General features: G+C 39.0%; 1 protein-coding gene across 1 annotated transcript in view; it reads right to left on the bottom strand.

The window, feature by feature from the left end:
• pcbp3 (poly(rC) binding protein 3) overlaps positions 1 to 25,090 on the bottom strand; it is a 38,845-nt gene that overhangs the window by 6,332 nt on the left and 7,423 nt on the right. The window contains exons 2-8 of the mRNA XM_041057166.1: positions 10,114 to 10,270; positions 7,097 to 7,120; positions 6,942 to 6,974; positions 6,562 to 6,678; positions 5,732 to 5,863; positions 3,552 to 3,680; positions 1,694 to 1,768 (exon numbers count right to left, since the gene is read on the bottom strand). Coding sequence (XP_040913100.1) covers positions 1,694 to 1,768; positions 3,552 to 3,680; positions 5,732 to 5,863; positions 6,562 to 6,678; positions 6,942 to 6,974; positions 7,097 to 7,120; positions 10,114 to 10,188 — 585 coding nt within the window. The 5' untranslated portion in view covers positions 10,189 to 10,270. The remainder of the gene's footprint in view (positions 1 to 1,693; positions 1,769 to 3,551; positions 3,681 to 5,731; positions 5,864 to 6,561; positions 6,679 to 6,941; positions 6,975 to 7,096; positions 7,121 to 10,113; positions 10,271 to 25,090) is intronic.

Genomic DNA, 25,090 nt, shown 5'->3' with positions numbered 1-25,090 from the left:
AAATGTGTTGTTGATGAGAGAGGTCAGAGGAGGTCTGGCTGGAGCTGACAGAAAGTCTATGGTAACTCAGATAACCACTCTACACAACTGAAGTGAGGTGAAAAGCATCTCAGAAAGCACAATACTCCCATACTTGAGGTGATTGGGCTACAACAGCAGAAGAACCCGTCGTCTTAAACTCCTGTCAGCCAAAAACAGAGCTGTGGTGGGTAAAATCTCTGAACTGGATTGCTGAAGACTGGAAATCGTACATGGTATGATGAATCTGGATTTCTGCTCAGGCAATCAGATAGTAGGTGTCAACAGTCCAGGCTGGGGGTGGTGGTGGAGGTGTAATGGTGTGGGGAATGTTTTCTTGTCTCACTTGGGCTCCTTAATACCAATCAATCATGGTCTGAATGCCCCAGCTTATCTGACTATTGTTGCTGATCATGTGTTTCCCTTTATGGCCACAGTTTACCAACTTCCCAGTCACTAGATCTGAATCCAGCAGGACACCTTCGGGATGTGGTAGAACAGGAGACTGGCAGCTTGAATGTGCAGCTGACAAATCTGCAGAAATTATGTGGTGCAATCATGTCAGTGTAGAGCAGAATCTCAAAGGAGGTTTCCACCATCATGGTGTTCCTTTAAAAAAGTGCTTGGTGAGTATGTTCTACATAATATCAGTGCACAGGACTTAAAATGTAATGCCTCCACAACCACTTGGCAATGCAACTGAGCCATGTCATGGTTTTTCTGTTTCATCTTTTATTCAAGTCTATAAACAAAACGGCCATCTAGGTCTCAGATGAGTGATGTTTAAAGTTCTAGGACAGACAACATGCATACAGGCTACACGTACATGCATCACATTCAAAATGACTGGAGCAAACACAATAGCAGGAACATCTGTGCAACGTGATGCAGTCCAGCTGAACTGTGTTATATTACACAGGTGTTTGTGTCCAGCCCTGTCTGGGTGTAATTATTCTTCTAATTTTTCAAAACAGGCTTGTGTTTTTACGTTGCCTAAAGGCTTCACTTGCGTCTTACATTCCATTAAACATCTGTTGGGGATGAATTTGATACAAAAGAATAGCTGCCAAATTGGAGTAATTACACATAGTTATGGGCTGTGTTTCTCATATTTATCCTTTTTGTTTGCTAAATTTTCAAATGTGTTCAAAAGCTTGCAGCCCAGATCTGCAACTAAATTATCTACACTGGCTGGACAGACATTGGTATGTGCCCTGCATTCTTGCCGAGACTAATGTCATTGTTGCTGAATCAAACATTGTGCTTACAGGTACAGCTCCCTCCCTCACTTTCCTCTCTACCCACCAACAATAACTGCTGAGACACACATCAAACTGACCCCAGCTGACCTCCCTGAGAGTTTTTTGTGGTAGTATAATAATGTCACACTTCTTCTGCTTCTGCTGCTGAAAGTGGACAGTCATCATTTGCACGACTGCAGAGGGTTGCTTGTCAGAAAAACATAAACACAAATTCTTTTAGTGTTCGAACAAACAACGAATGCTGTCATTTTTCCAATGATAGCAGCCTCATTTGTGAAAAGGTTGTGGTGGCGTATAAGTGTGCATACGCAGGTGAAAAGGCTTGCAGTAAAAGGCAGTGGCTGATGCTGCAGTAAAAGTTTCAGATTGGCTGTAGGCATAAACTAACAAGTGAAAGCTAGCTCAGCTCTTACCTGGCCACCAGAAAAAATGACTGGGGTGGAGGCCGGCTTTGGGCGATAAGGGATGGTGGCACCTTTTGGTGGGGACTAGGAGAAAGAGAAGAGAGTGAAAAGGCAGAGTCAGGCCATAGTCCTATTTTATATGAAAAATACAAATGCTCTGTTTTAAGAGCACTGCTCTTATGTCTCTACAGTAAACATGTTAGCTTAGCCTAAGGGTTGATTGAAAGCAACTGGACTTGTTTGAAGCTTGAAGACATTTCACCTCACATCTGAGAAGCTTCTTCATTTCTACAGACTGGTTAGAGAGCTCTCTGACACTCCAGCTACTTAGAGTACCACAATGTTTCTGCGTTGGTTTGTGATATTCTCCCTGTTGGCAGTTGGGGTGTTTCCTCTTGGGTCTTGTGTGGATTTGATGAAGGCCCATCTGGAAAAACCACAGTTATGGAGCACTTTCTTTATATGTGTGTGTTCTTTCTCTTTTCCCTTCGTTGTTGTGGTCTGCCCAGTGGTGTAGGGTTCTGATAACCCCCAGTTTGTGTTCTAGTTGGGAGTGGGAGTCATAAAGCAGATATTGGTCTGTGTGTGTCGGCTTACAGTAGATTTCAACTTTGAGGCTCCCATCATTTTCCATGTATACATCAAAGTCCGGAAAAGCCAGCCAGTTAGTTTAACTTTGTAATAAAGACTAGAACCACAGCGTGTAACTTCTTGTTCACAATTCTGCTAATGTGTGGATTAAACAAATAAGATATACTTTGCTGATGAGTAAAGTCTAGAGGTGCTTGTAGGTTGATATTGTTGCTTCCTGACAAAGCAATACAAGTTGTTTCCCACTGTTTCCAACCGTTATGCTAAGTGGCTGACTTCATATTTAATGAACAGAGAAGATAGGGCTGTTGATCTTTGCATCTGATTCTCAGTATGAAAGCTAATGAGCATATTTCCCAAAAAGTGAAGATTTGAAATGGAAAACAAGACCTGTGTGAAACATGACGATCGCAGATTAAATGCATCGCCATGTCTCTGTTTTCTTTGAAACCACTTCCCTGCTGTCTTCGAAATAAAAGCTGATACATTTGCAGTGGGAAAGCTGAGGTCTTCCAGTTTGCAGGCTTACTATAATGGCACAGAGTTATTGATTCATGCTGTGCTGCAGAAACAAGGCTGTTCAAGACAGTGGAGAGTGCTTAATCAGATTTCCTCTGTAGCTGCTGTGCTGTAGTGGTAGGAGTATCCACTTGTGTGCGGTATGTGCTTCAAATACAAAATGAAGACACAGGGATGGTGATCTTGATGTAACACAAACAAGCTCGGGTTTTCTTTGCAGTTCTGTTGCATAGTTATCTGCAAAAACTGTAAAATGGTAATTACAGCTACTTCCTCTAAACCATAATGCGATTTAGTCATTAATCTTAAAGTAGTTACACTTTAAGAGTAAATTTCTAATTCCTATCCAAGTCTGCAATGACATCTAAAGTACATAGCAAGACACAAATTGCCCTCTTAAGGCCTCTATTGCACAAGCAGATTTCTTGTCAAGTTGACATTTATGGACAACAATTGCCAGGTGTTCCTGTCCCTAGACACAGCATACGTTTTTTTCTTTCTTTTTGTGAAAGAGCATACGTTTTTTTTCTTGCTTTTTGTGACGAAAATCTAAAACATTTAGTTTAATTCGAAAATCGATTTCTGAGAAAATGTGTTTTACAGCCACCAGCAGTAAATATAACCACTTAAAGTGTATAGGTGCATGAGTTTCCAGCCAGAAATGTAACACAGCCCAGACAGTCTCTAACAGTTAAATACTGGTTTTCTTAAGGTCTGTAAGAATAAATAAATAAACTTAATTCTTGACATACTCTACCTCCAGCATAACCACACAGATTTGTTTGACACACTGGATGATGGCTTCTGGGGTCCCGGAGATTGTCACTGCACGTTCTGTGGAGTTGGGCAGCATGTCCCCTGCCACCTGAACCTGGGCCCCTGTGGACTGGAGTAGAGTAAGGGACTTTAAGGGACTTGACAGTGTTGACAGGATTAAATTCTGACTCATACAGGCTGCACAGTGCTCTGAAGGCTTCTACAGACACTCATGTCTACAGGGAAGCACGTGAAAATAGAAAAGTACTTTTTCTGAAAATTAGCCTTGATCAACCATCTCTTCCTGGCGCAGGCTGTATAAACAACCCTACCCCTGTATCAACATTTTTTCAGCATCTGAAAAAACAGCAAGATAAATAAGCTGCTTGTGATGGTTCATCTGTGAACACGACATGGTGCCTTTAGGATCAGAGTAACATGCTTCTGCTTTTCTGCTCCAAATCTTCAGCTACAGTTTTATGTTTTTTCCAGATATCATCTGATGACATAAACCTGAGGACAGCAAATATCACTGGCTTTCCTATGCTGTTGCCCAGGGTTTTTTCAGCTTTGTATTTTTTTGGCTCTTGGGATGGCAGCGTAATTTGGTCAGTCCACCTCTTTGGGCTGAATATCCCAATAATTATTCAAGTGCTTTCCACAGTCTTATATGGACATTCATGGCTCCCAGATGAACCATACTGACTTTGGTGATTCGTGGACTTTTCCCTCTAACACCATCTAGATCTTGACATTTTTGATTTTTAAAAAAATGTCTTAAAGATTATGTTATGGATTGCCATGAAATTTAGCACAGGTATCCGTGGTGACTAGTGGAATGATTTTAGTGAGTCAGAATATAGCTGTACTGGCATCTAACTAAGTTGAAGGGAAGGTCTTTAGTTTCTTTAACAGGTGAGTGTGGTCAAGTGTGGTCTGTTGTTGTTCCAAACAAGAAGAACTGCTAACAGCTAAATCAGCATACTATTAATGGTGCCAATCAGCCAAACTGTAAATGTAGACAAAAAAAGGTTCTCACAAAGGCCTACATGTTAGTGTTAGCATGATCCCACATGTCAGATTTTGACTTCTTCCATTTTCACACAAAAGTCAAATTTCACACTGAGTTGAATAAAAAAAAAAAAAAACATAGGCTAAGCAGCTCTTCACACAGAAAAACAGCAGAGATCTGCTTTAAAATACAAGGACGCTGGTCCAGATGGAATTTAAATGACAGGAGGTCCAGAGTTCATAAAAAAAAACAGAAGGTAATTGCGGCTGTAATTATTACTGGGGTGGGGGTGAAAAACGAACCACATACGTAATCTGGATGGGATCAAAATCATTGACCAGGAGCAGGTGATGTTAAAATTATCCCACTACCCTAGAGAAATAAACAAATGAGGCTTCAATCCTGATTTTAGACTGTGAATGTGGAGGAAGTACTGATTCCAATATATGTTTTGTGCCCTTTAAAGCCCCAAGCTCCCCATAGCTGGGGCAAACGTCTGATATTGCCCCCTTAAGCTTGTAGACCCCAGTAGAGGACATCTGTATAAAATAGAATAAAGATTACACACTGTAGTCTTCTACTCTGTGAGCACAGGTGGAGCCATCAACCTATGGCAACTTGCTGCCCCTCAAGTCACTGACTTGGTGGAAGGTGGTTAGTTTAAGGTTTTTTTTTTGTTTTTTTTTTAAATATCCTGTTGTGAGTATAGCCAGTTACTCTGTCCTGATCTGCTGAACAGGCAAATAAAAGTTCAAAGTGTTTTCACCCAGAGTTGAATGGGCTCGTGCTCATTAAACTGGAGTTGCAATGCTGTACATCTCTGTAGCTGCAAAATCAGAAATTTGTGCTGAACATTACAGATAATACATTATTAAATTCAAACATACTGCATGATCAAATGAAAACAAACTTTAAAAAGAAATCTGGAAAATGTAACAGTTTATTTAAAGAGGGAATCAATTTTCATATCCAGCCTACTACTGAATTATTCATGAAGAATGTAAACTCATAAAATCTAACACAAAGGGGAAGACAAAATAATTTGGCCATGCTACATTTTCTGTTTGTCTTGCAAAAACAAACAAGATAAAAATGAGGGAAAAAAGCCTGACTCTTATATCTGTATAGTAAATTTTAGGTTATTCATGAAAACATGTTCCATATCATACCTCTCTCATTTCTTTTATTTTGGAGCCTCCTTTTCCTATGAGGGAGCCACACTGGCTGGCTGGCACCACAAGCCTTAAGGTGACGGGGGGCTTGCTGGTTGCTGGGCTGTTGCTCATGGAATTGATTATGTCCTAGAAAAGGAGAAAATATATTTGAAAATTGCAAAGGTAATATTTTCTCAATGCAACAGGGTTTGTCTGTAAATAACAGGTGTCGCCTTGGTCATGCAGAGCAGACTTTACAAAGGTCAGAGAGGACACGGCAATGGGTCTCCTCTCACAAGTGGTTGAGTGTATGAATTAGACGAATAACATCAAAGACGGGAGGATCAGAGGAAGAGAGAGGTAGCTGAAAGGAGATGATTTAAATTCACCTATTACAACCAAGTGATACCAATATGTGTCACAATGACAGATTGTGTCTTATGCATGTCTACTGTATGTGACCGATGAGAAACGTCTGGTGACACTTCTACTACAACAGCTGGAGACTGACTTTGTACGTGTAAAATGGAAATATTATAAACAAACTAAGTTGTAGCCTGTAAATACACAGGCAGATCCTGGTGTCAGCTGTTTCAAACTGAGATAGCAAAGCATGCAGAATAATTGTTGAAATGACAGGTAACACTAATCTGAAAAGACACAAAGGAACCCCTAGTAGGCAGAGTCTTTGTGTGTACGTAAAGAGGGGCTAAAGGACTTCATCAGAGTCTGTACCTAATGAGCCAAAACATCAATCTTTTAAAGTACACAAGATACACAAGACTGTGCATAATTTAAATTACATTAAAAAAAATGCTGCTGCCAATTTTTCAGTCTTATCACACCTCCTCAAATTTGTAGGCAATCATGGCAAAAGCCTTGAAGATGGTGTCTGTTGGTCCAGTGATGGTGACAATCCTCTCTGGACAGTTGCCCTCGGAAATATTGATTCGTGCTCCACTCTGAAAATACAGCACACACACACACACACAGTTGATGGAGTCAATACAGGTGGTGTGGGACCTTAATCCTGGAACGCATCTTGACCAAATTTGAATAATTTGTTCACCACTAGGAAACCCGAAGCTGCCTTAATCACAAAGTCACACAAGTTTGTCATTCATTTCAAGCTATTTGTGTTGTGTATTTGCTTTTTAAATTAAAGAATTATGTGACTTGCTTAGGTTTTATTTTTATCATCTAATAATTTAATGCTGATACTCACCTCTTCTCTCATCTTTTTTACTGTCTCCCCTTTCTGGAAAAAAGCAAATCATTAATCAGAATTCTAAAAATAATTTAATTATGGTGCGAGACATATTGTTTTTTCATAAATATGAGTATGGGCATGAACATGAGTCATCTTATAAAAATACATACCTTTCCAATTATACTCCCGACCTCCTGCAATAAAACAGATAAAGAGAAAACAATCACAAATCTTCTGGATAAATTTACAGTATTTAAAACCGCCTGCTGTTGTTTTTTTTTGTGGAGGAGGTGTAAAAGAGTACGGGGGCATGCACAGGACACACAGCTACATGGTGGTGCCACACTTTTCATATGCATGTAATCACTCTTCATGAGCTTGGTGTGCCACAGAGGAGAAGGGGCAGAGGGGCAGGGCTGGCTGCGAGCATCAACAGTCCCTGACGTCTCCTCAGTGACTGTGAGGGTTACATCCATTGTGGTGTTTAAGCTGCAGGCCAGTTGCTGCACAGCCGTCCATTTTAAATCTGTCGAGCAGTAGGGACCGTCACACCTCCTGTACTTTGTTCTTTGAGGACTTTGAACTTCATTCAAGCATTTCTTTTTCTTTTCATTCAAACCTTGGTTTCGCTACATTTTGAAAATAGGGTAAAGACTGACATTGACAACTAATTACACATTTCTCGTTCATTTGCATTTTTTTTCAGCCATTCGATCAGTCATGATGTAATTTACTGTATCACAGCAAGTGACTGTGTAAGTCAGTCACTAACAAATGACATGTCTCTTTTCATGCATTCAGCAACTTTATTATAACAGTTGTTCCACTTCCACTCACATCTGACAGAGTCAAACTAAGCCTCAGTAAATCCAATCAGATGCACATTTCACTGCTAAAGTAATGAATTAAACTCACACTCAAAACCTGGGGAAAAAACACGAGAAGTAAAGGAAAACCCCTGCTCCAGCAGCAGCTACAGTATAAAACAAAACTATATAATTTAGGCAACAAAAGTCAGTCCACCCTTCATTAGTGAGACTCCATTCTATTTTTTTTATTATATTGTATGTCTGCCTTTATTTTTGATGACTGATTGGATCCTCCTGGACATGGATGATGCCAGTCTTGCACAAATCTGTGGAGAGATGTTGTTGCTGTTCTTCACAGGTGATTCTTCTCAGCTGCTCTTTGCTGGAGGGGTTTTGTTGTTCTACCTTCCACTTTAAAATACTCCAGGGGGACACACTCGGCCAGATCATGGCTTACACTTTTCTTTCTTCTTCTTCTTGGGATCATTGTCAAGTTGGAAAATTCCTCTCCTGCTAAGCCTCCGGAGACTCGAAGTCATCTTTTCATTCAGTGTTTGTCAACCATTGTTTGTGGACGATCTATAAATGTCATCTCCCCTACACCTTTTACACTCATACAGCCTCATATCATCAAACTCCCTCCTCCATTTTTCATACTTGGCTCTGTGCAGTCACTGTGTTAGTCCTAACTGGGTCCACACCAAACATGCTGGACCCAATCTGATCCAAACAAATTTATTTTTGTTTCATCTGACCAAAGAATGTGCTGCCGACATTCATCAGGCCTCCTTTCATTTTCTTTGGCAAAGTTTTATATTTCTTTGTGCAGTTTTGTGAGCAATAGTTTCTTCTTTGTGACTGTCTGTGGAGTATGACGTCATGCAAGGACCTTCTCAAAGTCTGATCAGTCACTAAAACACAGATTTCCATGCAGAATCCTTGTGTTAAATCAGATTTACTTGTCTATGTTTTAGAACACTGTTGCTTTAATAGTGAATTGTGTGTGGCATCGTTTTTAGAGGACAGCCACTGGGCCTTCTGTTATCAGTAGCATGATTCTTCCTGTAGCTCCTAACCAGTGCAGCAACTGTTTCAACTTGTGTTCAGTTGCCCACTGATGTTCTTGTTCCCTCTCATGTCCTTATGAAGTCAAAACACAGACACTTTGGGCAAGTCTGGTGGAAACATGTCTTGGGAGGAGTCTACAGCCCATTTGGATCAGTGGGGGTGAAGGATGACAATACGGTGCTGGCAGCATACCTGCACCCAACTGACCATGCTGAAAATGTTCCAACACCCAACCCAGCCCACCCAGTAGCTGCTGAGTTTGGGAGAATGGCCTTGCTGTGGAAGACAGATGTGGATCATACTGCCAACTTCCTCTCCTGTGGCAGTCATGCCATCTTCTGGCAGGCTCTGGGGGCTGTCTGGGTCTGTCTGGGTCTGTCTGGGCGCAGGGTTATTCAAACTATCACTGGGTCACCAGAGTCTAGAGTTCCTGCATGAGCAGCCATGCCGTGCGTGAATTCTTGAGGCTGCTTGGCACATAAAACAAGGGGAAGATGTTGGCTCCAGCCTCTGTGGCACACATCCCACCAATATGGCCAGCTCAGGGATGTGTAGTGTGGGATTTCCATCTGCCTAACCAGCAGAAGACCTCCCCTAAGACTTAGACATTAACACTGAGCTACTCTTACATAACCTTCAGTCTATTTCACACATACCTTGCCCTTTAACAAACTCTACAGACTTAAAAAAAAAAAAAAAAAAAAAAAAAAAAGGGAAGTCGGTTACTTGCAGCTATCAGTTATTGCAAAAGTGTGGACCACAGCTTCAGTACCTTAATGCAGCAGGGACCTGGAAGCAAAAGCCCCATTAACCAAGCATGAATGATCTTACACAAGGAAGCCAACACTCACACACTGCCTCTGTCCACCTCTTAAAGAGTATGGGGTTAGAGGAGGGAGAGAGCACTCTACACATAAGTGTAGACACAGACAAGATACTTTAAACACTACACCCCTGTGAAAAAAACACTTGAGGGCTGACAAGAACACACTGAAAGCAGAGGAACACTGCAGCAGAAGCCTGTCACTCTTTCAGTCTGGAAGTGGAGTTTTTATTTCTAAAGAAAGTAGCAGTGTGCCCCCTCTGTAAACCTGTAATCACATAGTATAAGGGATTAAGGATCTGAAAGCTGTACAGGAAGCAGCAGAGCCAGCACCTTCATCCTAAGCACCAAAGGTGTCGTGTTTTATTCCCAGCAAGTCCAAGTGGTTGTTTAAATAAATAAGTTAAAGCTACATGCAATGAGGACAGATTCACCATGTTATTTTTACCCTTCCCCACAGCTGGTATTATACTCTGTGCCTGCTTACTTTTCCATGCATGAGGAGGCGGATGGTAAGGGTGACATTGAGGCCACCCTCTGACTGTACTTTGGTGGGCTCCATGCTGGGGGAGGGAAGACCGGTCCTGGAATGGGATGTCCTCAGAAGGAGAAGCAGTAGGGTGGTATTCCAGCCAGCCAGTCACCTGTCAAACACAACATCACACAAAAACATGTTAACACTATTATATATTTATATACATATTTAACATACTGGATTATATAAACTTTAGTTCTGTTGCGTTAAAATACAACACCTAAGAATGCAGGCTGCAGTGCCTCATCTGCAATGTGCATTCATATTGAAGCTGTGAGTCACACAAAATGGTTAGTTTCTAATTTTACTATATATTACTTTAACTCCACGTGAGGCTTTCAAGGATTTCAAGTGCTGGGTCTTTAGTTAATGCATCCCTTAACTATTCTTTGGTTCTTAGCTGCTTGTATTTTTCATATCTTTACACATACAATGCAAAATAATTTTCTGTTTGCTTATAGGAAAATAATTGCTAACAAACTTGTGCTGCATACCTCCTTGTATTTTTTCTTCTTTTGATTTTTTTCTTATGCTGCAGCTGAATATTGCGAAAAAATTGGTTTGAAAATAAAACACTGGAGTGTCTGTAAATACGACACAGCAAGGCATCACTTTTATGAGGAGCCCACAAAATATTTGCCCCATAAATGATACATAATTGTGCAGAGAGGATCCGGTGATAACCAAGTGTAATTAGATTCAGTTCCCCCAGGTTTTTTTTTCTCTTTGCTGTCTGGAGACCACATCACAAAAAGGAGCCACTCTGCTAACCTCTCACACGATCACTGTAAGAAATTCTGAGCCCCTCTGTGGTTTACAAATCAAAATACTGACACAACTGTGAATATCATTTGTCACAAAGGATTGCACAAGAGATTAAACTAAATGACATTAATGAATGCATCCACTAAAATCCTGAACACCAGTCTCTCGCAGTAATGTTCATGTAAAGTTGCCACACGACTGCTTGCAGGACACTTAGTGGCAAAGTCCTCAACAGTAAAAGGCTCTTTTCTATGAGTCAGACATTAAAGTTTTCTCCCAGTGCCTTCATTACAGTTAGTCAAATGACTCTGCTGTCTCTATTTCCTTACCTTCCTTACATACACACTGTCCTGTTTGCCTTTGCCATGGTGACAGTGTGCATGTATGGATGGCTGTACTAAAAAAATGATATAAGAAAATGACCCAGTGTTGTGTTCATTGGAATATGTTTGTATCTTGCCAAGTCTACACTAAGTATATTAGAGGCTAATCATGTAAGAATGAATAAAGAAATTAATAAAGTTTCTGCATGGTTGCCAGGTTTGGACTAATCTATGTGATATAGGAGCTAATTTTCCCTTTTTAACAACCATCCCTTTGGTCACGTGCTGCTCTCTAACCCTGTGACTGTCATCATTTCACACAAACAACACTGTCCCAAATAAATTTCAATAATAATAATAATAATAATAATAATAATAATAATAATAATAATAATAATAATAATAATAATAATTTCAAGTTATCAAAAGGCAACATCAGGTCATTAAGAGATATCAAACGTCCCCAGGTGTTCTCACAAATTCTCTTACTCTTTCGACTAAAGCTGGGCTGTGATGTTTTTGTTGTCTTGTTTGGCTACAGGTTCATGGCTACAAGCTAATTCTAATTTTCAGCCAGACACAGCCTTAAGCTATTGTTGTTTTTGTGCCCATTTGAGGAAAAAAGAAATAAAACCATCACCTCCTCTGTATCTCGAAACACAGACTACAGTCTGTGTTTTTAAGTCATTAGAAACAAAAAGAAAAAACAATCACATTAAAGAAAAAGAAAAGATTTATCATATCTGTGAAACAATGCCCCCAGCAGTGGTAAATGAGGATATAAACACTCAGCAAAAGCAGTCATTCTGATGCTACTAATATCCCTTAAGAATTTAAATTTGATCAGAAGCTGAATATCACATTTTGATATTTAATATTTAGTGTTAAAATGTAAATAATACTAACATATTGCAGGGACATATTTGACTTTGAAAACCATCTATCTGAATTTATGTGTTTGTGCAAGTTGTGCAATTTAAAAAATTTCCAGTATAAATTTATTTCAGGCTTATCACATTCAGATAGAACATTTATGTGCCTGGTATTTAAAAGCTATATTCATCTTGCTCTGTTTCACTGAGCTCAGTTCAGATATAAAACGTCACTCAAGTCAAGTCAAAGACTAGTTGTTCAAAGCCCACCCCCTGTTGTGCATGACGATAACAGCGTTACTGCTTAAATGTACAGTGAGGTGCCTTGTTTGCCTGGATGCTGAAGTTGTGTACGTGTCTTCCTGCTGCTCACACACACACACATACACAAACCAAACACCATGGACAGGGCCCACCTTTTCACTGTGTGTGACTGGTAATTGTTCGCAGACCATGTAAAGGGTCTGGTTGTTGCTTGTTCTGGTTTTGAGTTTTTGTAGAAAGCATAGCTGGCTTTAAACAGTAATTAGAAAAGGGGATGCTGCAGACTAATTGTGGATCACAGTTGGATCTTAAAGCCATCAACATGTCCATGTCATAACACTAGGAGTCTTTTTCTCTCTATTGTCTATTGTTACATAATTGAAATAAGATTTAATGGATCTTTTTCTCTCCTTTAGCTTGAGAAATGCACGATGCTCATAGAAAGGAGGTATAGCTGTGCCACTGTTCCTTGTTTTACCAGTAAATGTATTACAGTTTCCATCTGACTTCTTATCTGTCTAGAGAATAGTATTATAGTATTTGGCTTCCCTGTTCCAAAAAAAAAAATTCACCATCTCCTGCAGAGCTGTGATATGTATTTTAAGTATTCGTGTGACTTTCTAAACACTGTGGATATCCTTTTCTGATTTCTTATAAATTCTATACAAACTGCAGTCAGGCATGGAGGAGTTTTGGATAGAAATCTAATCAGACAAAGTAACTGAAATCATTGGTGCGTGAACAGGAGCTTTGATTTATTTAATGTATTTGAAAAATTTGCACAACTGGCATTTGACAGGAGGACAACACACACACACAAAGGAAACTGTTCACTACCTGCTCCTTATTTCACACATTATTCAAATGATTTATTTTTACTGCAAAGTGATAGATGCGATGTCAAAACAAATTACTCCCAAACAAAACTGCCAGTTTGGTGCACATAGTGTTAGTGCTTAGCGCTTTTTGCACCTCTTGATGATGTTTTTTTTTTTTTTCAAAGCAACTGGCAAAACCTGTGAGAGCAGTGAAAAAAAAATAATAATGTGGTGACTTGTAAAATTGGCAAAAATAAAAAGAAACCTATTCTTGTAAATGTGCCTGACTTGCTCCAGGTCTAATGACCACTGTGTTAGAAGGTGGCAGACGGCAGGATGTGTGTAGCAACCAAAGGTGCTAACGAGCTCATGTGTCAAATAACCGTCTTGGCTGTGTCCACCCTGGGATCTGCTCACTTCAGTAAACTTCTTCAAGAGAAAGCTCAAATATTCATGCTGGTCTTGCCGGAAGCATCTGTGTGCATATTCACCTTGGATTGTGGTGCAAGGGGGGAGGCTGGCATCATATCCTGTATATTGATTATTGTTTACTGAATCTTATCGCAGCACTATCATTTCTCACATATTTATGTCCCAGTCTGTTTCCTCTAGTGAAGCACTGAACTACTATCAGGGTGTTTATGCATTTTTCTTGCTGTTTATAAAGGGTGTCCTTGTCTGTTTTCAAGGGCAGTGTGACTCGATGTGGTTTTTCTGTTGTTTTACTTTCAGAGCAACTTATAAAAGCAATTTAAGATCGAGGTAGGTGCAGCATATAGGACTAAAACCAAGTTAGGATAATTATCAGGAGCAATGAGAGCATGTGTGTCATCTAGCTAATTAGCCTCAACATGCAGCTCATACAGCTTTAAGGAATACAGTACTCTGCAGTCATTTTCAGCACTAAAAGAAAAGTGGGGATGCTTTAAAATAATTCTATGAATAGTTTTTTTATTTATCAGTTAACATCTAAGCAGCTAAGTGCAACAAACAGCAAAATCTTAACTTGATACAGAACACCTGAAGCTTAGGAGAGACTGAGCAGGCCACGTTTATTTCTTTTTCCATTCGCAGAGTAAAAGAGCTTCAGGCATTCGCATTCCTTTCTTGAATAAAATGATCCAGAGGGGAGATTAATCCTGAACCCAGGCTCGATCCTTAAATAACATATTAGTTTCAACACATCACTTTCGAGCAGTGACTCCTTCTGTGCTATCACAATTTTAGCTCTGTAATAAAAATTCTCTGGTGTCTCCTACTGTGATCAGGGATACAGCTAAAGCCACTTTACATGGAAACTTTATTCCCTAACCCTTCTCATCAGAAAAAAAGACCTAAAGAGTAAAAGTCAAAATCTTGAAAAAGAAATTAACAAATACAGTAAAAACACCAGAGGAAGTGTGGGCTGTGATCCAGGTTATGCCAAATGAGAAATGTCCGGGCCCAGACTGGTTTCCACTAGAATTCTATAAGAAGTTTTGGCCATAAATCCAAACAAGTCATGCTATTAACGGCATCTTGAGAGGTGATATTCCACCTCTCATGCTTCCATATTAACTTCTATGTACTCAAAAGGCTTTTGACTGAGTGGAATTATCCTTTTTGTTCTCAGCATTAGAAAAAATTGGTTCAGATTTTTTAGATGTCTTGGCCAAAACTATCTGAACTAATCCCAAAAGATACAAGAAAACCATAGTATCCCCTTGTGACCTTCTGTAGCTGAGGAATCCTGAAAAATCAAATCCAGCAGTTCTGAATTCTGCAGCCTCATTTGGTGCTTGGGTTTTAAAATTAATCCTTAAAAAAAATCCATCACTTTTCCTTTCAACATCCCTCAGAACATGCCCATACAAACTCCTCTTCAGGTGTCAGGGAAGATATTTTGGTATTTTTGTTACTCCTGATTTAAATAACCCATTTAACGCTTAATTATCCCCCTTAATTCAACAAATGAAAAATGATCTGAGGAAATGGGTTCTTTTACAGACTTCCTTTTTTGGGAAAATCAACTCTATAAAAATGAACATCCTTCCCCGATTAAATTACTTATTTCAAAATCTTCCACTGTATTTGGCCCCAGCACTCTTACATCACTGAACTCTTACATCTCTCAGTATATTTGGAACAACAAACACCATACAGTTAGGTTCTCTAAACTTATTAAGAACTGGGAGGTTTAACCCTGTGCAGCTTGCAGCTCTATTATTGGTCAGTTCAACCTATAATGGTGATGAATTAGTTTATGAATACAAGGAATTCTTAATGGACTTGTCATGAGTCTTTAGAGTTACCCTAAGAGAATTGAAAACCTCCCCCTTACTAACAATGCAGATAAGATAAATTATTTGAATGACAATACAATTATCTACAACACACTGCACGTTTGAAGGGATGAATTAGAATTAGAAACTGATGTTAACGTTTCTTGTGAAGATTTTTTCACATACCTCCAAATCTGCACCTTATAGAGTCTCTTTAAAAAGGAAGAATGCAGTCAGCTTAAAACTGTCAGAAATGGAAAATGTTGTGAATTCAGCCAAATCTCTCAAAGGAGAAATCTCAGAGATTTATGCTTCTCTACTCAGATCTTATATTCTTCGAAGCCACTGCAGGAGTGTGACGTGGGGGTAATATTCAATTCTGATGACTGGATCAAGATTTCTATACATCAGCTTTTTCATAGGACTTATTTTACACCTATTCACCTACCGAAGATGTTCCCCAAACAGCTCAAACCTCTGCTACAGGTGTAAAACACATAAAAGTCTGGAAAGAGGTTCACTCTGTGAACCAAGATGTTACTGATAAACACTGATAATTGATTTGTTTTCTTCTTAGTATAATTTGCTACCATTGCTTTGGCAAAAAACATCAGTACAAACCATTATTAAAGGTCTGTGTCATTATCCCAGTCAGCCAGGTGAAACAGGTGTTTTTATCTTTGACATCTGATGGACAAAACTGAGTTTCGACAAAGGCTCATCAGGGCAACAGTGATTTTCTTGCCCATTAAATGTAGTGTTGATTTGCTTATTTTTAACCATAGATTTAAGTAAAGTATGACCCTTTAAATCTCAGTGCATTTAGAGTATGTTAAGAGTGGAGGTAGGTGAAGGGGACCAAATTATTTGTTTGGAAAAGATCTTTAATGTCATGATATAACACATACTTGGCACAAAGTTTCTTCACCTTGGCTGTAGTTTGTTATTTCTTTACATTTTCTCTATTTGCCTACATTCATTGTCACTATATGTAGTAGCCTACTACATATGTTCATATGTTCATATATACATACACATATGTGCAGTGAATTCCAAGAGGGAGTAGGCTACTGAATGTCCAACTCATCACTCCCATTGGACATTCATGGTGTTTCCAAGGACAACCAGTGCTTTGGTAATTTTAATTGACGCACATTGAAGTAACAGTGGGTGAAGCATGAAGCTTGTTTGATGTCAAGCAGGAACAAACTGCTGTTTAAACAAATCAGCTGCATAGAGAAGTTTGGTATGTTGAAATAAAGTTGAATGTTGGATTACTGATGATGAAATTGTATAGACATTAAGTCAGTTGATAGTTTTTTGTTTGTTTTTTTTAGAAAAAAAAAATTGATTAAAAATTTAGAATTGACACTTGCTTACTGTGATCAGAAAAAAGTGCCTATTCACTGGATGATGTGTCACATTACATATTTTGAGTATCCCATACCTCATGAAGTTCATACAGATGAGCAGCAATAGCCAAATTGGTACGAATCTTTGCCTAATGACACACAGAATTTTAGCAAGTACTTGGCTTTTCTGCCTCCTGATCATCACAGTATGCTGTTTTTCCAAATATAGCAGAGGACCGATTAAGTGCATTTGCTTGCGAAGAACATCTCTGAGATGATAACCTTGAATGAGAAGAATCATCCTTTTGTTTGGGTTAAACATCACCTCCCAGCTACTGTGGCCTATTAGCACCTTCCCCTCCGTAGGAGAGCACTTTCTAAGATTTCAAAATGGTCTCCAAGCCACTAACAGCCCTGATGCATTTGGTGAAACAAGTTGTTGGAGATCAGAAAAGGAAGGTTAAATATATCCACAGATACACATGCTGAAGGGCCTTTTTGTTACAGCAGACCTGCCACCGCTATCCTGCCAGACCCTCCCTTTTGCCCCAAAAGCGGGCTGTAAACCTGTCATGTCCAATCAGTCGGCCTGGTTGAGATCTCAGCCTAAATTACAGTCACAGGCTGACGGCCTCTTACATTGTTCCTCTGCCACCTAGCATTAGCTTGGAGGGCTAACAGAGTTTATTGGTGTGTGTGCGCTAATAAGTCATGCCAGCTGACAGTTTCCCCTTTTCTTCAGTCTGACCAAAAAAAAAAAAAAAAAACCACAATGAAAAGACGATGCTTTTTTTCTACACAGCGCTTGTGATCCTTAACGGTGAACTAACATTTATTCCTACCAGCTCATTAGATCACAATACAGACAGAGCTAATAGTAGACTGTCTTCTCTGTTGTAGAAATGCTTCAGTTTTGCGGTTGTATCACAAAGTCAAATCCAGCACACGTGAAAACTCAACACATGATACAATTAAAGCATGTCATGATTATTTTTCTGTTAACTGAAATGATTTCATGGTAGCAAAACAGCAGACAAGAAAAGGAATAATTAAAAATATTCAATAAAGACAGATGGACAAGAAACAGCAGATCAACAGCAAAGCCTGTGATTTCTGTTATTAATCATTAATCCATAATTCTAAAATAACTACGTCAGAAATTAATATGATAAGACTTAAAATTTCATACAATCCGGGCAAGTCACAGGAAAACTTTAAATTTGTAGTCGGCTCTGATTATGTTCAGATGTCACTCCGCATGTACATATAAATGATCAGTCAGCAGAAGGACCCTGGAATAAGATATTTACGATCTGAGGATCATAGCCTTTGACCACAGAATCTAAAATTCATTTCTGACACCATCTGTAATTATTTAGAGTATTAGTTAAGTTAAGTATTTACCTTTCACAGCTCCAAACAGCTGACCACCAATTCAGTTGTTAACAAAATGGAATTGAAATATTATATCCCCCTATCACTAGGACAAGATGCAAAGCTGGCAAGCCATTGGCCAAAACATGGAGTCATGTGTGCGATGCATCACAACTCGTGACGTCACATTTGGCGTGTAACCTGAAAATACTCCCCAGTCTGGACAAATGCTGGTGCAGGTCTAGCCATTGCATCATGCTCTGACCATTGGATGGGAAAGTGTTCTCTGCATGGGCAGAAGACATGATGGGTGCCCCAGATTAGGATGCCCCTCAGGGTTCTAGGGGAGGGGGGTTGGAGATGGCAAACAATTGAAATGGGTGCTTTGATATTGTGAGTGACACGTCAGCGAAGCCATCGAACATGTCAGCCCAATGCTACTGTCTGCTCAGTCGGCTTTTGTACTATCCCTCAGATTTGTTTTTTTGTTCCTTGAAATGTTGATATGACATGACCACTGGTCGTAACGTTGTGCTTAACCAGATGCACAGTTTCCCTGCTTTGGGCTTCATTTAAACACAACAAATCCAGCATAAGTCTACAGTGCTTTGGTTCACTGTGGATTTCTGTGCAGTAACCCATAGACTGAAATATGCTATTGGTAAAACCTATCAAATTAGTATTCATGCCTGCTGCAGTGTTGTCTGTTTTTTTTGTTTTTTTTCTATTGTTGTTTGTTTGTTTTTCCTTTGCCATATACAAATGACCATACAGGTGTGATTTTATGCCACTGTGCTGATACAAGCAAACAGAATGAATACTAATCAACTCTGAAATTGAATGATTCCAATTCCTGGAATCATTCCTAGACATTCTCCAGTGTATTTTTTGATTGACCGATAACACATTTCCAATTACTTTCCAGGTCAATAATGGCACTTGTAAACCTTAGTTTAATTTTATTGCGCTGTTTTCATATTTGTTTTTATTAATTTTTACCCATTCTGATAGAGCTCTCCCCTGTCAGTGTCTGTAAGTCATAGGGATGTGTTGTGACCTGATGGAGACTCTGTGTGCAAGATAAATAGTGTCTTGTTTGTTTTGTGCGAGTGTGTGTGTGTGTGTGTGTGGTTTATCAGTGAGTCTGTCCTCCAAGTTATCTCCAAAGTAGAACCATGAAGTAACAGTTTTACCAAAAGCCAATCCGTGATCACAAAACAGTAAGCTTTTGTGCTGCACAACAAAAATCACTTGTTGTTACACTATTGCTCCACTATTGATTTCGCACTTTGAAGCCCACATTTATTTTACTTTTTACATTTATTTATTTATTGATTGATTTATTGATTTATTGATTTGTTTTGCAGTTAGGTCTGTTAATTACGCATTGCGTACAGATGTGATAAATGGTAAGTAACTGTTGCAAGTTTGGCGCAGTAAAGATTCCTATATCCACTAACTGAGCACTTTATTGCGAACACCAATACTCCTGTGTATTATCACCTATGTGGCAGCAGTGCAGTGCTGCAGATACAGGTCAGGAGCTTCAGTTAATGTGGACATCAAACATCAGAATAGAGGAAAAAACGTTCTTCACAACTGTGTTGAGCAGAAAAGCATCTCAAAATCTACGACACTCTGAACCTTGACAGTGAGTTCAGTGACCTTCAGTGGCCTCCCTGATCACCACACCTGAGTCCAGTAGAACACCTTTAGGATGTGGTAGAAAAGGAGATTGGCAGCATGAATGTGCAGCTGATAAATATGCAGAAATGATGAGGTGCAATCATGTCAACATGCACCAGAATCTCAAAGGAAGGTTTACAACATCTTGTGGAATCAATGCCACAAAGACCCGAGTCTGCTTTGAGAGGAAAGGAAGGAACTATCCAGTATTAATATGGTGATATTAATAACATGCCCGGTGAGTGTAAAAGTCACAGTTATATTTTTGCTAAAATTTAAGACTTGTTTATAAAATCTATTTAGCCCATTTAGCTGCTCTAAATACTAGTTGTATTGTAAGATGAACTGTAATCTACAGTAATTTTGCAGAATTTGCAAGTTTTGGCTGTACTTAATGCATTGTTGTTATGAGGACAATAAGTCCTAATTGTCATGTTCAAGACAAACAAAACTAATCTGTAAACAAAACAGCTGAGAAATCTTTGAAACAGAGTAAATCTACTGTAAGAATACAGTAGATTTACTGAAGCATTACCAATATACTGTATCTACAGAAGCTTTCAGCATTAGTACATTAGTCTCTTTAGAGTTTGAGAATATTAAGAAAATTATTAAAATCCCAAAGCAATGTTGCCTGAGGGACCCAAGTTGAAAAAAAAAAAAGAAATGTTATACTTTGGGCTGAAATGGTCCAAGCAATGGAGGTCATTTTGTGTTTGAGGTGTTTCCTGAAACCTTGTACAGCCAGCACGCAACTCACAACTCTATCATAATGCACTAATGAAAAATGTTGCCTGGTCCACTTGGGGTCTGAGTGTGTGCTTTAAATAATGATCCTGCTCAAGGCAAAAATCTGATCAAGTGGAAAATTGTCTGATGTTATCAGATTGAAATGATGCTCCAGCCAAACAACATTTTACTCAAACAGTGAATCATTTACTGTTTTAATATGTTATAGCAGCTGCTTGTATAACCTCACTCTGCAGCTCTGCTGGTGTAACTTTGGCTGTGGCCCTTATAACTTCAGTATATGCGAACACTATTGTTTTGTCTTTTAGCTTTGGTGTTAATGACAATAGATCAGTTTCTCGTGGGGATGTAGATAAAAAGAAAATGGGCTTTAAAATTACAGTACTGTGTTTAACCCAGTACAATATCAGCATAACCACTAAGAAATAACCTCTCTGTGTTTCTGTTTCATGATCCTTTATATTATTGTGAGTTACATGGTCCCTACGCTTAGGACCTCTCAGGTTTTGAGCTATTATCTTTCCTCATAGGGTTAATACAATATCCAACTAAACCTTGACCTTTTCAGAGAGGATGAAAAGGTCAAGTCAGGTAATAATCACAGTGAGATATAACAGGGGATTTTTTTCCATCAAAAAAAAAAGAAATTTCCTTCCAGCCTAGGCATTCTTCTGAAAACCATTGCGAGCAGTTGAGTAAAAGAAGGGAGGGTAGAAAGGTCAACGTCCTCTACGATGTATGATTTTCTCCTGTACACAGGATTATTCTTGTTGTTCCTGAGGTGTGCCTAAGCAGGCACAATACAATCATAAACAAAAAACATCATTAGTCCTCCCGTGGATCCACCCATGTGTCCAGACAAAAGAAGCACTCTATAAACTGAACAGTTTATAGAGTGTTTCCTTTAATACATGTGGTATGTGGATCTCATTTCATTGACAATGGAACATTTTTCTCCTCATGTGCATTTTCAGAGAAATGCATTTACTACAGTATTAACAGATAATATAAGCAGGAAGAACTATCACATTGCATGCTTTGAGCCCAAAACAAAATGACTTCCCCTCAAAGCACCATCCTTCTTCAGCGTGAGTGCCCACAGCAGTGTCTGAACTCTCTAAACACATCCCATCTGCACAAGCCACACACCTATTACATCCTGTATCACAACATATTAGCAGTAGGTGAGCATCCTTACATGGAGGGCTCTCACACAGCTCTTTAGTACATGTCTTCTGTGGCCATACCTCTTATGCAGTAAGGCCTAATGTGACCCAAGCTGCAACACAACTGTTCTGTTTGTACCCTGCTTAAACACAGACAGCACTAACATATCATCCACAGTCATGTTGTTTTTACCTTGCTGAGAATGTGAACTTAATAGGCCTTCTACAAGGAAAACATTTTAACATCTCGCAGTAGGAAAAGCACAATTAAAAAAAAGTAATTATGGCTAAATTCCATTTAGCTGCTTGAGTTTCGGGGTCCTGGTATTGCTCATGCTGAGCACTTGAACAGAATGCAGCCATTGTTGATGTAACACCTGTGGTTTATGACAAGTCAAAGCGTTTGCTGTGAAAAGGACCCATTTCATAACCTTGAGCCATCAGACAGCAGCGTCTTGAATGACCTTTGGAAAATTAAGGCTGACACCTCATGGCATCTTAATTTTCAGAGAAAACCAAGAGAAAATCTTTTTTGAGCAAAAGCAATAAACTACAATAGCTTTAGCTTTGGGCTGGGTAATTGTCTGTAATTTAATGTTGTTATATTGTCATGACCAGAGATTGCCAACACACCCGCTCCTGAGAGGGAGAGAGCGCCTCAAACTTTCTCTGTCATTATCATTTTAAAGGTATAATAGTAATAATAGTGTATATGGTATAACAGAATAATAGCCGATCTCACAACCTTTATTTTTCTTCAGTTTGTCAAATAATATATTAATATTACGTTAGAAATTTTATCAACTGAGTAACTTCTCCCTCAGCGTCTAACAACTGACAACAAAACAGAAAAACAGGTAAACGAGAACAACTATAGGCTATCATTAATTCACTTGCACTAAAACAGTGTATCACAGAGAGCGTAGCTGTATTCTTTGCATATTTCAAAGGCTGTTCTCTATATTTCTAAGGTTATTAACCAACTTCACCTTTGTGTGCCCTAAAGAGAGTAAATATGTCACCTGCACTCAAAAAAGTGAACTCAGTGATTTATTAATGCGCTCTGAGATGTTCGAAGATTAGTGCATTTTGAGGGTGATATTGCTGGTCCAACTGTATTTGTCTTGTGAAAATCTATCATATATGAGAACGTTAGCCAATTAACAAAATTGCCAAATGACAGACATACATTAAATGATCAATTTGACTGTAACTGTAGTTTAGTAATCTCTTTTCGAATGCAACATTACATTGGTTTAGTTGGATGGCATTTTATTGCAGTTCATTACAGTTCATTGTGTGGGCATCAGAGCTCTCTGCAGCAAGGTGAGGCGACCTTAAAAATTGTGTTGATGGTTTTCAAGTTAGGGATAGAAAGTTTTTAGAATAGCTGGGTTGAAAAGCAGTGTCATTTGTTTGTAATTTAACTGCAGCCTAACTGCTAAGGGTAAGCTAGCGGAGTAACGATTTTTTATTTATTTATTTTAAACCAGCATGTGAGTGAGTGGGCGATCAAGAGTGAGGGAGCGTTGGCCCTGTCAGGACAGACTGCGCCGAGAAATGTGTCAGATATTGCTGCATGTTGCGACAGAAACGTGACTTTTCGTCAGTTATTCATAACTACCCTGAATGATAACAAAAGTTTTAAACTAGTATCATTCGTTTTCCATCGATACATAGTTATTGCTGCTGCTACGGCGCTACAAGGCTAGCCGCCTGGGTTTTAACCTTAGCCTTGGCTAAAGTTTAGGCGCTCTCAACCCAACCCAAAGCAACGCCGTAGCGGCACGCATTCCATTAGTCGCACTTGTGTTTGCTTAAATAGCTAAGTAGCTTAAACATAATAATCATGGGACATCTCTGTTCTGATGTATCTGTTTCGGATTCGCGTTTGGTATTTTATTTTGAAATTGTAATCTGGTCATGTGACCAAAGTTCGGTAAGGTAAACAGACCGTGGAATTGTGGGATAGAGCCAGCAGGGACTCAGAAGAGTAAACACACAAGAAAATCGCGTATTCTACATGTGGGCCAAGACGCGCACACGGTAATTGTTTTTTTTTATCATGTGAAATATTGTTGATGGACTCAGAGACACATTTTCATTGTTTTATTTTAAGCGCTTTCTGTCGTGCTAACGTTTAGCTAGTGCACTGTTGGAAACTATATTGATTAATTGAAAGGGAGTTTAAATGACATGTGTTAAAAGGTTTTCCTTTTCCTGTAGTTTTCACCGTGTCCTTTGAAGAAACAGAGCCAGAGAAAACAGTGGCATCAGTATGAAGCGTGGCCATTATTTCTTCGGACCAGTGTAGCTACAAATATAATATTGTTAGGAAGCAGATATAATATTTGTGTCGGTGTTTGACAGTGCAGCTGTCAACATGTTCAAGCTATTTTCTTTTAAGTCTGATGAGTGATATTAAATGGACCGAACCTCTGTATTACAGGTCTCCCCTAGATTTCTGAGCTTGAGGACCAGACATTGCTTTTGTTTGTGGCTCTGCAGTAGTGGTAAGTATTATGATGTAATAGATCCAAGCTAACTTTTCACGTATTCACAGATCTACAAAGCTAATAATGAAGCCTACGTGGGATGGTAATTTTTTGTTTGTGTTTCATTTTCAGTATTATGAATGTGGAAGTGCAAAGAGTGTGCTGCAGAAGAAAAAACACATTATCAATTATTGAAGCGCTATAGGTTAAAACATGGCCACTTTTGCCGCAAACACCCTTATCCATGCCCATATTCCAATTGCCCATGTACATCCAAAACTTGGAATGCACTCATCTGTGTAGATCACATTTTGATCAGCCCTCTCAAACATCAGTAGATTGCACAACATTTAGCTGCCACCATTGTTCAAATAGCTGCATTGCTTCATTGAAAGAATTTTTAACTCATGTTAATAGCCATCTAAAAAAACATGAAACTATATGTTGCATTTTTGAGAACTGTTCCTGTCAAAGTGTCAGGTGACTTCAGACTGCAATACAAGGACAAGGACTTTGATGAGTTCATAAATCTGCAGTCTATGTCAGATATTCAAAACAAAGCAACTCTCAAAGTTAGTGAGTTACAGGTCCAGTAATTTGATTCTTGTATTGACCTGTATTGTTTTGCTATTTTTATACTTTATTCTTAAATAGGTGTAGGTGGAAGCTGAGTTTATTTGCATCATACTGTCCCACTGAGATCAAAATTCATGCAACAGTTGGATCATCACTCTGCACAGCTGATGATAATCTTCAAAAGGAAGGGAGGAGCAGCAGGATGTAAAATAAGGAATATCATGGCT

Source organism: Toxotes jaculatrix, chromosome 15 (genome assembly GCF_017976425.1).
Source record: "Toxotes jaculatrix isolate fToxJac2 chromosome 15, fToxJac2.pri, whole genome shotgun sequence".
Classification (NCBI taxonomy): Eukaryota; Metazoa; Chordata; class Actinopteri; family Toxotidae; genus Toxotes; species Toxotes jaculatrix.
Note: the sequence above shows the minus strand (reverse complement) of the source record. Positions and strands in the feature narration are given on the sequence as shown.